The sequence below is a fragment of the Plectropomus leopardus genome, chromosome 5 (genome assembly GCF_026936395.1).
Source record: "Plectropomus leopardus strain MGB_pleo_1.0 chromosome 5, ASM2693639v1, whole genome shotgun sequence".
NCBI classification, from domain to species: domain Eukaryota; kingdom Metazoa; phylum Chordata; class Actinopteri; order Perciformes; family Serranidae; genus Plectropomus; species Plectropomus leopardus.
This window is the reverse complement of record NC_142180.1, coordinates 38,276,501-38,289,000: the sequence shown is the minus strand read 5'-3', so window position 1 is coordinate 38,289,000 and position 12,500 is coordinate 38,276,501. Positions and strand designations below refer to the sequence as shown.

Genomic DNA, 12,500 nt, shown 5'->3' with positions numbered 1-12,500 from the left:
GACTCATCAGTCAGAGACTCGTCGGTCAGAGACTCGGCAGTCAGAGACTCGGCAGTCAGAGACTCATCAGTCAGAGACTCGTCGGTCAGAGACTCGGCAGGCTGCAGGACCCGGAGCGTCCGGCTGCCGTCTCCTCGGTGAAGGAGCTGAGGAGCTGCAGCTGCCACTAAATGTGAAACTTGCCGTCCTCTGAACATTAGCCTTCATCTCTGAACACATAACGGTCTCCGTTAACTCCCCAAAGAGCCTCCTCAGCAGATACTGAGGGAGATCCTGTTCTTAACATTACCAGCACACATTAGCCCGCGCCGGGAAATATTAATGACAACACTTAGGCTAATTTCCATCGACGAGGCCTCATCGTCAAGGACTCTGTTCCTCTTCTTTTAATTTGGACCCGGGAAGCCGGCCCATCGGGGCCGTATAATGGAGGTGAGGAGCAGACGGCGTCCGCGGCAGAGAGCTCATAACGCTAACAGGATGTTCTGCAGACTGATGTGTATTGGCTGTGACTGCCTGGCCTCATATTCAGAAGATTTAAAGACGCTGTCTTTTAATATCTCTGCCATTAGGCGATGAGGACAGTTGGGATGACGAGTCGCTCGTCTCAGAGTCTCTGCAGAGTCGCAGTGAGCCGCTTCAGGCTGGGATCCGGACTCACTGCGGAGGCCCCGAGCGTCCGATCGATCACCTGTCGATCGGCGGTGATCACGGACGGACGCGGGTTTGTTTTTCCAGCTGATCAAACTTAAAAAAAACCCCGCTGGTTAAATCTGCAGTCCTCACTGCCACACAACACCAAAGAGCCGTCCACGCCAACAACGACGACAAAAACACGGTTTTAACATTGTTCCGACTCACTGAGGGCGACTTCATGACCGACACCAACAGCCAATCAGGATCTGCCTTATTGAGACGTCACATCCAGCATCTAAACCGCAGCCCGAAACGTCTGATTTATAATGAAAAAGATGTTTCAGTTTTCCTGTTTGCTCCAAAATAAAATATTTAAAAACAAGCAAACAAAAAAAGAATCCAAATGTATTTTGTGGCGCTTTTTTGTTGTTCAGTTTTGGTCACTTCAGTTATGAGTTGTTGTTGTTGTTGTTGTAGTTGTTGTTGTTGTTTTTTGTCCCAATCTCTTCAGAAATACGGATCAGACGTTAACGTCCACATTAATCAGGCGATCCGCGTCTGTAATAACCATTAAAGACAGCAGCAGACGCTTGTCTCGCAGCAGCGCGGTGAGAGTCGGCGTTGGGCGTTGGGTGTCGCCGTGTTGTCTGCTGACTGTAAAGTTTGTTGTCTTTCCCACCGTTATTCACGTGTGAATGGGCGTGACCCGTGACTCGCCGCAGCTCTTTATCTGCACAAAGACCATCAGAATAATGTGATCGCAGCCTGTAACTACAGCAGCAGCACTCTTCTACATATGACCTCTAAAAGTTAACGAGGTGTGGACGTGTAACGGGGGTCTCTCTCTGGTCAGCGGGCTGCCGTGACAGAGAACGATCCGGCGGTGAAGTGACAGCGCCGACCCGGCTGTCTTTATGGGAACCCATCAGAGACCTGTGGGCTGTGAAAAACCCTCTTCAGCCAAATGGGCTGCATATAAAACAGGAAATAAAACGGCAGCGCGCAGAGGACAGCCGCCGCAGACACTGCAGGAGGACAGGGACACACAGCAGAGTGCAGTGAGAGACAGCAAAGTGCAGTAGATGGCAGAGTACAGTAGAAGATGGCACACTACAGTAGAAGACAGCAGAGTGCAGTAGAAGACAGAGGACAGAAGAATGCAGCAGAAGACAGCAGAGTGCAGCAGAATACAGTAGAGTGCAGTAGAGGACAGAAGAGTACAGTAGAAGACAGTAGAGTACAGTAGAAGACAGAAGAGTACAGTAGAAGACAGTAGAGTACAGTAGAAGACAGCAGAGTGCAGTAGAAGACAGTAGAGTACAGTAGAGGACAGCAGAGTACAGTAGAAGACAGTAGAGTACAGTAGAGTACAGCAGAATGCAGTAGAAGACAGCAGAGTACAGTAGAGGACAGCAGAGTACAGTAGAGGACAGCAGAGTACAGTAGAAGACAGCAGAGTGCAGTAGAAGACAGAGGACAGAAGAATGCAGCATAAGACAGCAGAGTGCAGTAGAATACAGTAGAGTGCAGTAGAGGACAGGAGAGTGCAGAAGAAAACAGAAGAGTGCAATAGAAGACAGAAGAGTGCAATAGAAGACAGTAGAGTACAGTAGAAGACAGAAGAGTACAGTAGAAGACAGTAGAGTACAGTAGAAGACAGAAGAGTACAGTAGAAGACAGTAGAGTACAGTAGAGGACAGCAGAGTACAGTAGAAGACAGTAGAGTGCAGTTTGATATCGAGCGATTGATCTCGTTATCGTTTTGTCGCCCGGCTCTAGAAACTGGTGACGGAAAAATGAAATGAGGGAATCATGGAGTTAAAAATAGAAATATTAGCACTTTATTTCTGTTTTCACTTTCTTGAGGTAATTTTCGTGTTTTGTTTTTGTTTGTTTTACTTTTCTTGTCTTTTTCTTTTTAAAACTTATTTTCAGCTAAACTTCTTCTGACTAATGTCTTCATAATTTTCGGGCCATTATTGCTCGTCACCGTCTTCCCATGTTTTTGAGAGAAATCAAGCCAATTTGTTCAGGTTTCAAGGGGTTAAAGATCCGCAGGAACCCTGAAATCTCGCTGAAAACAAATAATTATGTTGCACAATTAACTGAATTTACTGCATTGTCTCGTGTGCATAAAACACCCTTAAGATATTCCCTCAAAACGCCCGTAATCACTCACGAGATAATAACTTGCACGCCCACATTAAGAGCACACACACCATCTCCTGGTGCTCTGCAGATGTTCAGATCTGTATCTGTACGATAAGGATCGTAATAACTGCGGAGAACACGATGAGACTTCTGTGTGCAGCCATGAAGATAAAAATGCATTCGATACGATGATTAAAACCATGACTCCAGGAGCTGTGTTTCAGATTAATAATCCCTTTGTGCCGTGTGCTTATTTTACAACGAAAATCTGTCAACTGAAACATTTGTTGCAGATCACTGTAAACAAAGAAAAATCATTTTTTACTTCATCACATTTCACTGCTGTGACGTTTTGCCGCTTTGCCAAAAAAATCCAGATGATTTCACCTTTACAGTAAACGTGAGTGAGGAGCTCGAGCTGATGCCGGCTCTCTGCTCCTGCACACGACTGTCGGATTAAAGAAATCTGCATCGTATCAAACTAAAGATCTTCTCCGGAGGGCAGCTCCGATAAAACACTGCCGAAAATATGGATCCCCCTTTGTATATATATATATATATATATATATATATATATATGTAGATGCATAAATTCTACTTTATTCATTGATTTCTTTTATTTTAAATAAATACATAAGTTATTGTAAGAATTTACTTAAGGTCAAAACACAACATAAGGATGAAAATTAAAGTATTGGAGGAATTATTCTGAGGACAAAACTTACAAATGTTTTTGGAGATCACTGCCTGAAGACTTACTTTTTTAAAAAAAAAAGTTTTTTAAGATTTTTATTAATATGAGCATACCATTTCATTTTTATTTGCTCTTCATTCGTTCTTAAACTTTTGGCCATTTTATTTCCATTTGATTTTTAAATTGTTGTTATTTGATTTTTTCAGAAAAAATAAGAAAATGACCTAAAAAGGTAAAACAAAAAGAAAAAAAGAAAAAAAGAAAGAAAGACAAGTAAAACAAACAAAAAACAACAAAATGACCTCAAGAAAACTTAATTTTAATTTTCATGTAACTTTTTACCAATGTCTTACTATTGTTATTATTAGTAATATTAACATTACTACCACTGATGTATATATTATTACATAACAGTAATTATTATCATCATCATTTCCTTCTGTTTTGTCTTTATGTGCTTCACGACCTCAGATGTGTGGGGGCAGAGGATATGTGTTTTCATACTTTTTCGTACCGAGTGTACTGTGTTGACTGTTAAATAACTATAATAATAATAATTCATGAAAAGATTAGGAATAATAATAATAATAATAATAATAATAACAATAATAACAACAATAATAATAATAATCCGTACAGTAAACTAAGGTGTGGTTTTATTTCAGTGAGAATATTTGGATAAAAGAGACTGTGGGGGATCTCTTGTCCTCCACAGCAGCGCGGTAGTATTATTTCCTGTGAGTACTGCAGTACTGCGTGTACTGATGCTGGAGGACCAAAGTGTCCTCGAAGTACCCCGACTCACTTAAGAGAGAGATGCTGCTGGTTGAGCTGATAGAGCACTTTATACCATCCAGCCATCCCGCTGAGTCAGCAGCTTCACAGAGACGGAGAGGAGGGAGAGGAGAGATTAAGGAGAGGAGGGAGAGGGTGAAAGAAGGTGAAAGAGAGGAGGAGATGAAAGAGGAGAGAGAGGTAAAGGAGGAGGTGAAAGAGAGATGAAGAGGAGAGACGACGGAGGTGAGGTGAAATAAAAGAAGAGAGAGAGAAGAGAAATGTGCTCGCAGCAGACGACTCGCTGATTTATCACCAACACAAACTGTTTCTGTCCCCTCTGAGCGCCGAGTCACAAAAAAATACTCAACAGATTTCTGGAAAGTTCAGCCACGAGTCACGAAGAGCTGCTTCGCTCTCTGTGCAGGAAGCACAACCGTGCGACCGTTAATTAGGCAGCGAACGCGCCCACTAAAAACGGGATTTTTGCGGCGCAGAAAAGAAATTCATCAGTCCAGTACCAGACTCTCGATGGAAATAAATCTGTATTTCAGTTTGTGCAGTCAAACTGCTGAACAGTCTGCATGCAAAGTTAAAACAATATCCAAATATGATAAATACGGCATGTCAATGATTGGGAGCAACACTGATTGTGACAGGTCACCCAGAAATAATACAAGTCCTGTTTTTATGCTTTGATGGCTGTGGGATCAAAAATGTCACTTTGAATGGGTTAATATGTTTCAAAAACATAAGAATTCATTCAGCTACTTCAAAAGAAATTAGCCAGAAAACAGGCAGATATTAGTAAAAAAAAAAAAAACAAAAAAAAAAAGAAAATTGCCTGAAAATTACCAAAAAATAAATACAAAATTAACACATAAATAAACAAAAAAATGCAAAGAAAAAAAGAAGAAAGAAACTGACCTGCATTAACTGCTTTAAATGTATAATTCTATAAAAAATAATATTACATATATCATTATGATAATCTCCCTGTTTGCTTTTGCTTTAAAAGTACTTTCATAAATATATTCATTTCTTGCAATTTGCAGAACATTTCTTGCCAAGTTGCTCATTTTATAATGTAAGCCTTTTTTTTTTTTTTTAACGGTGTCCATGGAAACGATGATGAACGCAGCCATAACACCTAATGTTTGATTATTTCTGATGAAATACATATAAACAATTCAGAGTTATTGCTGACACCTGCTGGGGTGGAGCTGTTTTGTAGGCTGTGACATACAGGTGAAGAAGAGGTGTGTGTGTGCGTGTGCGTGTGCGTGTGCGTGTGCGTGTGCGTGTGCGTTACCTTTGCTGCAGGTACCTGTGTGTTTCCGGCACACACCTGGCTGCTCCTCTCTGCTCGCTCCACCTGCACAAACACATCAGTCCGTCACCACACTGGAGGCTACAGACTCATCAGCTGATCAGACAGCGGGAGGCGCAGACGTACCGCCACCAGAGGCTTCCGGACGCCCAGGCGGACCGCGCCCGGCGGGGCGGACTTCAGCACCTCCACGGCCTGGCCCAGGCTCAGCAGGTCCAGCTGGGTGTGGTTTACGGACACCAGCTGGTCTCCGGGGAGCAGACCGCCGTGACGCTCCGCCGAACCGCCGGGAACCAGCGAGCGGATCACCATCACACAGCGTCCGGGGTCCAGAGGGTCCTGAAAGGGTTAAATCACACCATCACATCACCAGCGGCGACTTTCTGCAGGAGCTCAATAACAGACTGACGGCTGCGTGAGGCAGCTTCAGTGTTTCTGATCAGGTGTCAGTTTTTTCTTTGTTAACCCTTTAAAATCTGGACTGACATCACTGTTCTTGTGCTTTTCAAAAAATATTTAAATCCTCAAACTGAACAAAATCAGACTGGGAAAAAGGTAACGAGCTATTTTGCAAGAAACACACTGTAATTTGTAATGAGCAGAAATGATGATGACGATTATAATTATTATTGTTGTTGTTATTATTATTATTTGAAAAAAGGCAATGAGTAACTTGGCAATAAACACCTTGTAATTTGTAATTTGCTGAAATGAGTGGATTTGAAAAATTATTTTTCATAAAAGCTAGGGTAAATATTTCAGAACTATTTTAAAAACGATTAATATAATTATATGTTTTTAATTTCTTAAATTGAATTATAATATTTTTTAAGCATATCGATATCTCCATGTTTGTTTGGTTTTTACTTTTTTAATTATTTTTTATTCATTATGTTTTATTTTGCTTTATAATATTCAGGTAATTTTCCTGCACTTTTTGTTCATTTCTGGGTCATTTATTCCTAAGTTGCTCATCGCCTTTCCCCCATATTTTAAAGAAATCAAGCCAAAGTGCTCAGGTTTCAAAGGGTTAAGGAAACAGCTGTAAAAACATCTGAAGCTGAATCTTTAGATAAGAGAAAACCAGATTATTTTTCAGGTTGATAAAACACTGACCTGAGACAAAGGTTCACACACATTTTCACACACATTTTACTCGATATCTTTCTGACTTTTCTGACTTTGAGGGACATTTTCAAGGTCATTTACTCCCTGAGACGACTATCGATACTCCTTATTGTGTTCTTCTGTCCACTGACAACAATAAATAAACACATTTTTTGTGTTTTTTAAAGCTCAAGAGATGAAATGAAGAAATCCTCAGCACACACTGAGAAAAAGACGAGGACAGTCAACGTCCCGTTACTCAGACTGTGTGACTGAGAGTGTCCACAGAGAGACAGGAAGCAGAGCAGCAGAGGGACAGGCAGGGGGAGACAGAGACCAGCGAAACGACAGGAAATCCAACCGCGTAAACAACAACAAGACAAACACACAGACGGCGGAGCGGCCTTCACCTCACAAATATCAAACTGCAGAAACCTACGGGGAGGAGGTCAAAGGTCACAGCGCCGACAACTCAATCAGAGATGTGGACTGAGAGACCGGAGAGAAAGGTGGACGGGGGGACGAGACGCTGCAGAAAGAATCAGATTTCAGAGTCAAATTCAAATGTTTGAAAGTGACGCGGAGGAGATTTACAGATTTTATTTTACTTTTACTTTTAGAGAAGAATTGAAACGGAGCCGTCAGATTTAACCCCGAAACCAGAGAAAATGAGCTCCATCTCCTCCAAAAACACCAGCACGTGAAGGCGTACGCCACTTCACAAGAAAAACATCCAAAATCAGGAACAAGTAAAGAGGTGCAAGAGATATAAATGTACCTGATCAAGAGCACAAAGCCAGACAAGAAAAGAGGGTCCTTAACAATGATCATTTTAAATATATTAAATATGTAATTCTGATAATTATATATAGTTCAGACAGTTTTTTGTTTTTTTTAAATATTTTTCCACAGCCACTAATTTCGTGTAATTTGTGAGACATTTCTTGCAAAGTTTCTCGTTGCCTTTTTGCCTTTTTCATGTTTTCTGTGAGAAGAAGTTACACGTTTCAGGAAAATGACCTGAAAATGAGCAAAAAAAAAAGGGTGATTATTTACTTTATTTAAAAGGCAACAAAAATAAATAAATAAATAAATAAATAAAGATAGAAGTTAATCATTATATGAAATAATTATAGATACAGATTCAGGACATCGTCACCTATTTAAAAAATCGTTATTAACTTATCACAATTTCTCTCTCTTTTTTTCAAAGTTAATTTTCAGTGCATTTTCTTGACATCTTTTCCTCATTTTTTTTGTGGAATTTATGGGACAGCTATCACCGGTCTGCTCGGGTTTCAAAGGGTTAAATACATGTGAAAAATGTTTAAAAGGCACAAGAAAAGTGATGTTATTACAGGTTTCAGAGGGTTAATCTGTCTGTTTTCCAGTAAACTCTCAGCAGTTAAAAGAAAATTTAATCTCATATTATAATAATAATAATAATAATAATAATAATAATAATAATAATAGATGAGACTTAAAAAGTGCTTTTCATGGTACTCAAAGATGCTCTACATGAAATGCAAAAAAAATACTGCTAAATACAAGAGAGCTGAATACAAAAGCAAAATTCAGTTTGACAAAAGACTCGAGTTTCAGGTGATAAATGATCTGAAATAGTCAATATCACTTTTTGGGGGGGGGACGACGCTCTGAGGCTGTTTATGTTTATTTGGCATCTGTTTAGGTGAGATGCATTTGAGAGCTCCAGACGGACACTGAAGTCCTCTTCAGACAGGACGAGTATCTGAATCATGAGTGTGTGTGTGTGTGTGTGTGTGTGTGTGTGTGTGTGTGTGTGTGTGTGTGTGTGTGTGTGTGTGTGTGTGTGTGTGTGTGTGAGTGTGTGTGAATGAAGTCAAATTTCCTCCCATATTTCACCAAACACAGAGGCCGCATGACGATGTCGTGATTTGGGATCACGTTCAGGCTCACGGTTCTCTCTCAGTAAGAATAACGGAGGCTGCGTTTCAAACATGAATGAAAGTTGTGAAAGACGGCGTTTTTTGGGCAAAGGCGGCTTCATCTCGCTGCACGGCGTGGACACAGAGAAAGCTCGAATCCATCAGAGGATTTTGAAACAGGAGAAAAATGGATAAAATGACAAAAGTGTCTGAATCTGTTGTTTGTTGAAGCCTCTGAAACCGGAGCAAAGTGGCCTGATTGAAAACATAAAAAGGAAAAACTTTTACAACAAACGGCCCGATGAAACTGGCAAAAGTTTCAAAAAAGTTTCCTGAAATAAGCACAAAAAAAGACAAGTTATTTATGTTTATGATCCTCACTGTTTGCTTTTTGTCATGTGCACATTTTGAATTAGTACCTTCCAGAAACAACTTACCAGTGTTTATACTTATACTGTCACAGTACCTATTTTTTTTATCTGTACTTTGAGTTTTTAGATTTTATTTTAACACCGCTACATTTCTCCAAAGCATGTTGATGTTCCTTTTAAACTTTAAAAAGTGCTTCAGAATCACAATAATTCTGTAACATAATTTTAAATATGTAATTGTGATAATCAATAATGCAGTTTTCCCTACCTTTTTTCCCTTTTTTGTCCTTTTTAAAAAATAATTTTCCAAATCTACTTTCTTGCAATTTGTGTAACATTTCTTACTACGTTGATCACTGCTTTTTTTCTCAGAGTTCAGAGGTTTAAATATTGTGAACAGCGTCTGAAAGCAGCACAAAAAAGTGAAGTCGCTCCACATTTCAGCGTTTTCAGCTTTCGTGATTTTTTTTTTTTAAAGTGAGAATAAGAGCTGAGAAATACATTTTAAAAAAGTCTGAAGGTAATTAAGATCTTGAAGTGTGTATTATGGAAGCTGCAGAGAGGCCCGTGGGGGAGGGGCAGGTTCGGGTTGGGGAGCAGTGAAAAAGATGCAGGTGTATTTTGTCTTTTGTTGCTTCTCTGTATCTGTTTTTGTCTCTGTCATGACAGTCATTAATTAATTAATTAATTAATTATTTTATTTGTTAAGAGGATGTCAAATATGGTTTTCATTTGCTATTATTGATATTTACGTCTTTGATTTATACATGCAAGTTGTGTAGAAAATAAATACAAATAATAAGTCAAAAAAAAAAAGACAAAATTATCTTAAAACTTTGTTGAAAAAAAGTGAAGAAGTTTGTTTGGGTCGACAACATAAACACGTAAAGTCCAAAAAGCAGCCGTGGTCTGTGCTCGCCGTGTTTAACCAGAGTAACCAGGACGACGGCCCCTTCAGAGATTCATATACCGACTATAAAACCTCTCCTGGTTGGAGCGGACGTACATTTTGTGAATTCCCCTGTGCTGAACCCTGGGCATCGCCCGCGCTGCAGCACGAGCTGCCGTGCCAAGTTTCAGGCTGCCAGAACAAAGCCGAGCTGTATTTTTAGACTGAACAACATGGCTACAGGTGGTGAGGAGTCAGAACTCAAGTCCTCCACTCCTACAAGATCCTCCGGAAAAAGAAAAGGCCTCTGCTGTCAAAAAAAGTGGAGATATCAGAAACGTAGGAGAAAGTGTGAGAGGAAAAAAAATATATAAAGAAATTAAAAATGTACTTTGCCAAAAGTAGTGAAATGTTTCCACGGTTGGCTTTCGTGCACAGATAACAATGAGGTTTTTTTGGATATGTAGGTTGCAGAGTGTCTACTCAAAGTTTCTGAGACCTTTATGATTCCAGTCAGAAACTCTGAAATGAAACAGAGTCAAAGTGTTTTTAGGAGCTCTGAAACTGAACTTTACACTTTACATTTTATTCTACACATTCTCGAGACCTTTCCGAGCCTCTGAAGTTTGATAACATGAAGAAAAAACTTTCCATACTGTTTTTTTTTTTTGAACGTTTTCTCATAATGAATATAACTCTGAGGCCAAAAGTGCAGAAACACTCCTGTGTGCTTTACTACTCCATTCAAATCTTAACGCTGCGGCTAACAGAGAGTTTTACAGCTGTGGAGGAAGTACTCACAAGTACTTATACCACACAGTAAAAATACTCTGTTACAGGTAAAAGTCCTGCATTTAAATTTTATATAAAAGTATAATCAGGAAAAAGAACTCAAGGTATTAAAAAGTAAAAGTACTAAATGAAGAAAAATGAGTTAAACATGAATGTGTGAGCAGCACATTTCCTAACCGTCAAACTGCAAAGACTCGTTTTTTTATTTTGGATTAATCTGCTGATTATTTCCTCCATTTATCGATAGTTCGGTTTGTAAAAACATGATAACTGTGACGGCACTCTGCAGCCTACCAACTAATCTCAAATCATTTCAGCTCCAGTTTTATTTATAGCTGTGAAGTTTAATCCACAATAATTAGGCGTCATCTTTGGCGTGTTAGTAATGCGTGTTTATGATTAAGGTCCGAACTGAAAAAAACTCGGCTCATCGATCAGCCGTCCAGCCCGATAATCACACCGCACAAAGTCCCGCTGAGGAGAAATAAACTCATGAAGAGCTCCGCCTGCGCTGTGTTCACACACCCGCAAAAAACCTCAAAATTGAGAAAGGGGACACCGAATGAGACCGTAAAAACAAGTTTTTAATGGCCACACATCCACCACCGAAATTCCTTTTTTAAACACGGGTAAAGCTGCTAAATATGAGGCGATTGGCTGTATTCCCACTGCCACTGAACTCACCGTTTGACAGCCAGTCTGCCTGTCTGTGAGCTGGTGTGTGTGTCTGTGTGTGTGTGTGTGTGTGTGTGTGTGTGTGTGTGTGTTGTGTCTTGTTCTTTGAAAACTTTTCAGCGGTCTCTTATCTGTTAATATTTTCTGTAGATTACATCTGCAATAGCACTCACTTCATTCCTCACTCATCCGTATTTCGATCTTTATATCTGATCTCCAGGATCTGTGTTTTGAGTTGATATAGTGAATATAGTCAAATATATAAAGTGTCGAATGATGACATTTTGCTGCTGAGTTCTCAACAGTTTGGTTTTAGATTTCTATTTTTTCACAAACTTTGTTTGTGAAAATTGGCTTGCTAAAAACATAAGAAGGCAATGAGCCACAAAAGAAATTAAGCAAAAATTAGCAAGGCATTACCAAAAAAAGGCAAGAAAATTACCTTAAATAGTCATAATGAAAAAATAAACGAGAAAAAAGAAATGAGCTGGAAAAAGTGCTTTAAATATTAAATTTCTGTAATGTAATTTTAAATATGTAATTTTGATAATCATCAATCTATTTTTTTCCCCTAAACATTTTCTTTTTATCTTTTTAAAATTAACTTTCTAAATGTACTAATTTGTTGCAGTTTGCAAAACATTTCTCCGGGTTTCAGAGGGTTAACGGCGGTCAGAGGCTGCTTTGACATGTTTAAGGATTTAACGTGCTGACGGTGTCCTCGTCGGGTCACGTCTGTCCAGCGTGATTGATCCGATACAGTTTGATTCTGACTGATAAAATAAACATTTTGTTCGGCTTCAGTTTGATTGTTTTTGGAGAAAAAGCGTTTTTCAGGTGTGAGACTGGAGCCGTTTGAAAGGTGTCAGTGTTTGCTCGCAGCCTGAGTCCAGACGCTCAGACGCTCAGACGCACAGACAGATCAGCTCTCCTCTTATTGCCTCCAACCATCTTTCACTCGACTCTGACAGCCGCAGAGTCAGTAACAGGAAACACTTTGGCAGCAGCGCTGCTCCGACGTGCCCTTGGGCGAGAGATGTGGAGGAAAGACGGGGAGACAGAAGTTGATTCTTTATTTGGAGAAAATTGTTGAAGACTTGGTTTCACTCTGAGGTGAAGTCCTGCAGTCAAAACCTCACACTGTTTCTGGTTTTTACGTTTTATTTTTAAATCA

The 12,500-nt window shown here is 39.8% G+C and overlaps 1 protein-coding gene across 6 annotated transcripts in view; it reads right to left on the bottom strand.

Moving 5' to 3' along the window:
• The window catches only part of patj (PATJ crumbs cell polarity complex component), a 123,084-nt gene that overhangs the window by 65,993 nt on the left and 44,591 nt on the right, over window positions 1-12,500 (bottom strand). For all 6 annotated transcript variants that reach the window (XM_088078163.1, XM_088078167.1, XM_088078168.1 and 3 more), the window contains exons 19-20: window positions 5,712-5,924; window positions 5,568-5,630 (exon numbers count right to left, since the gene is read on the bottom strand). In XM_088078163.1, the coding sequence (XP_087934289.1) occupies window positions 5,568-5,630; window positions 5,712-5,924 (276 nt within the window). The remainder of the gene's footprint in view (window positions 1-5,567; window positions 5,631-5,711; window positions 5,925-12,500) is intronic.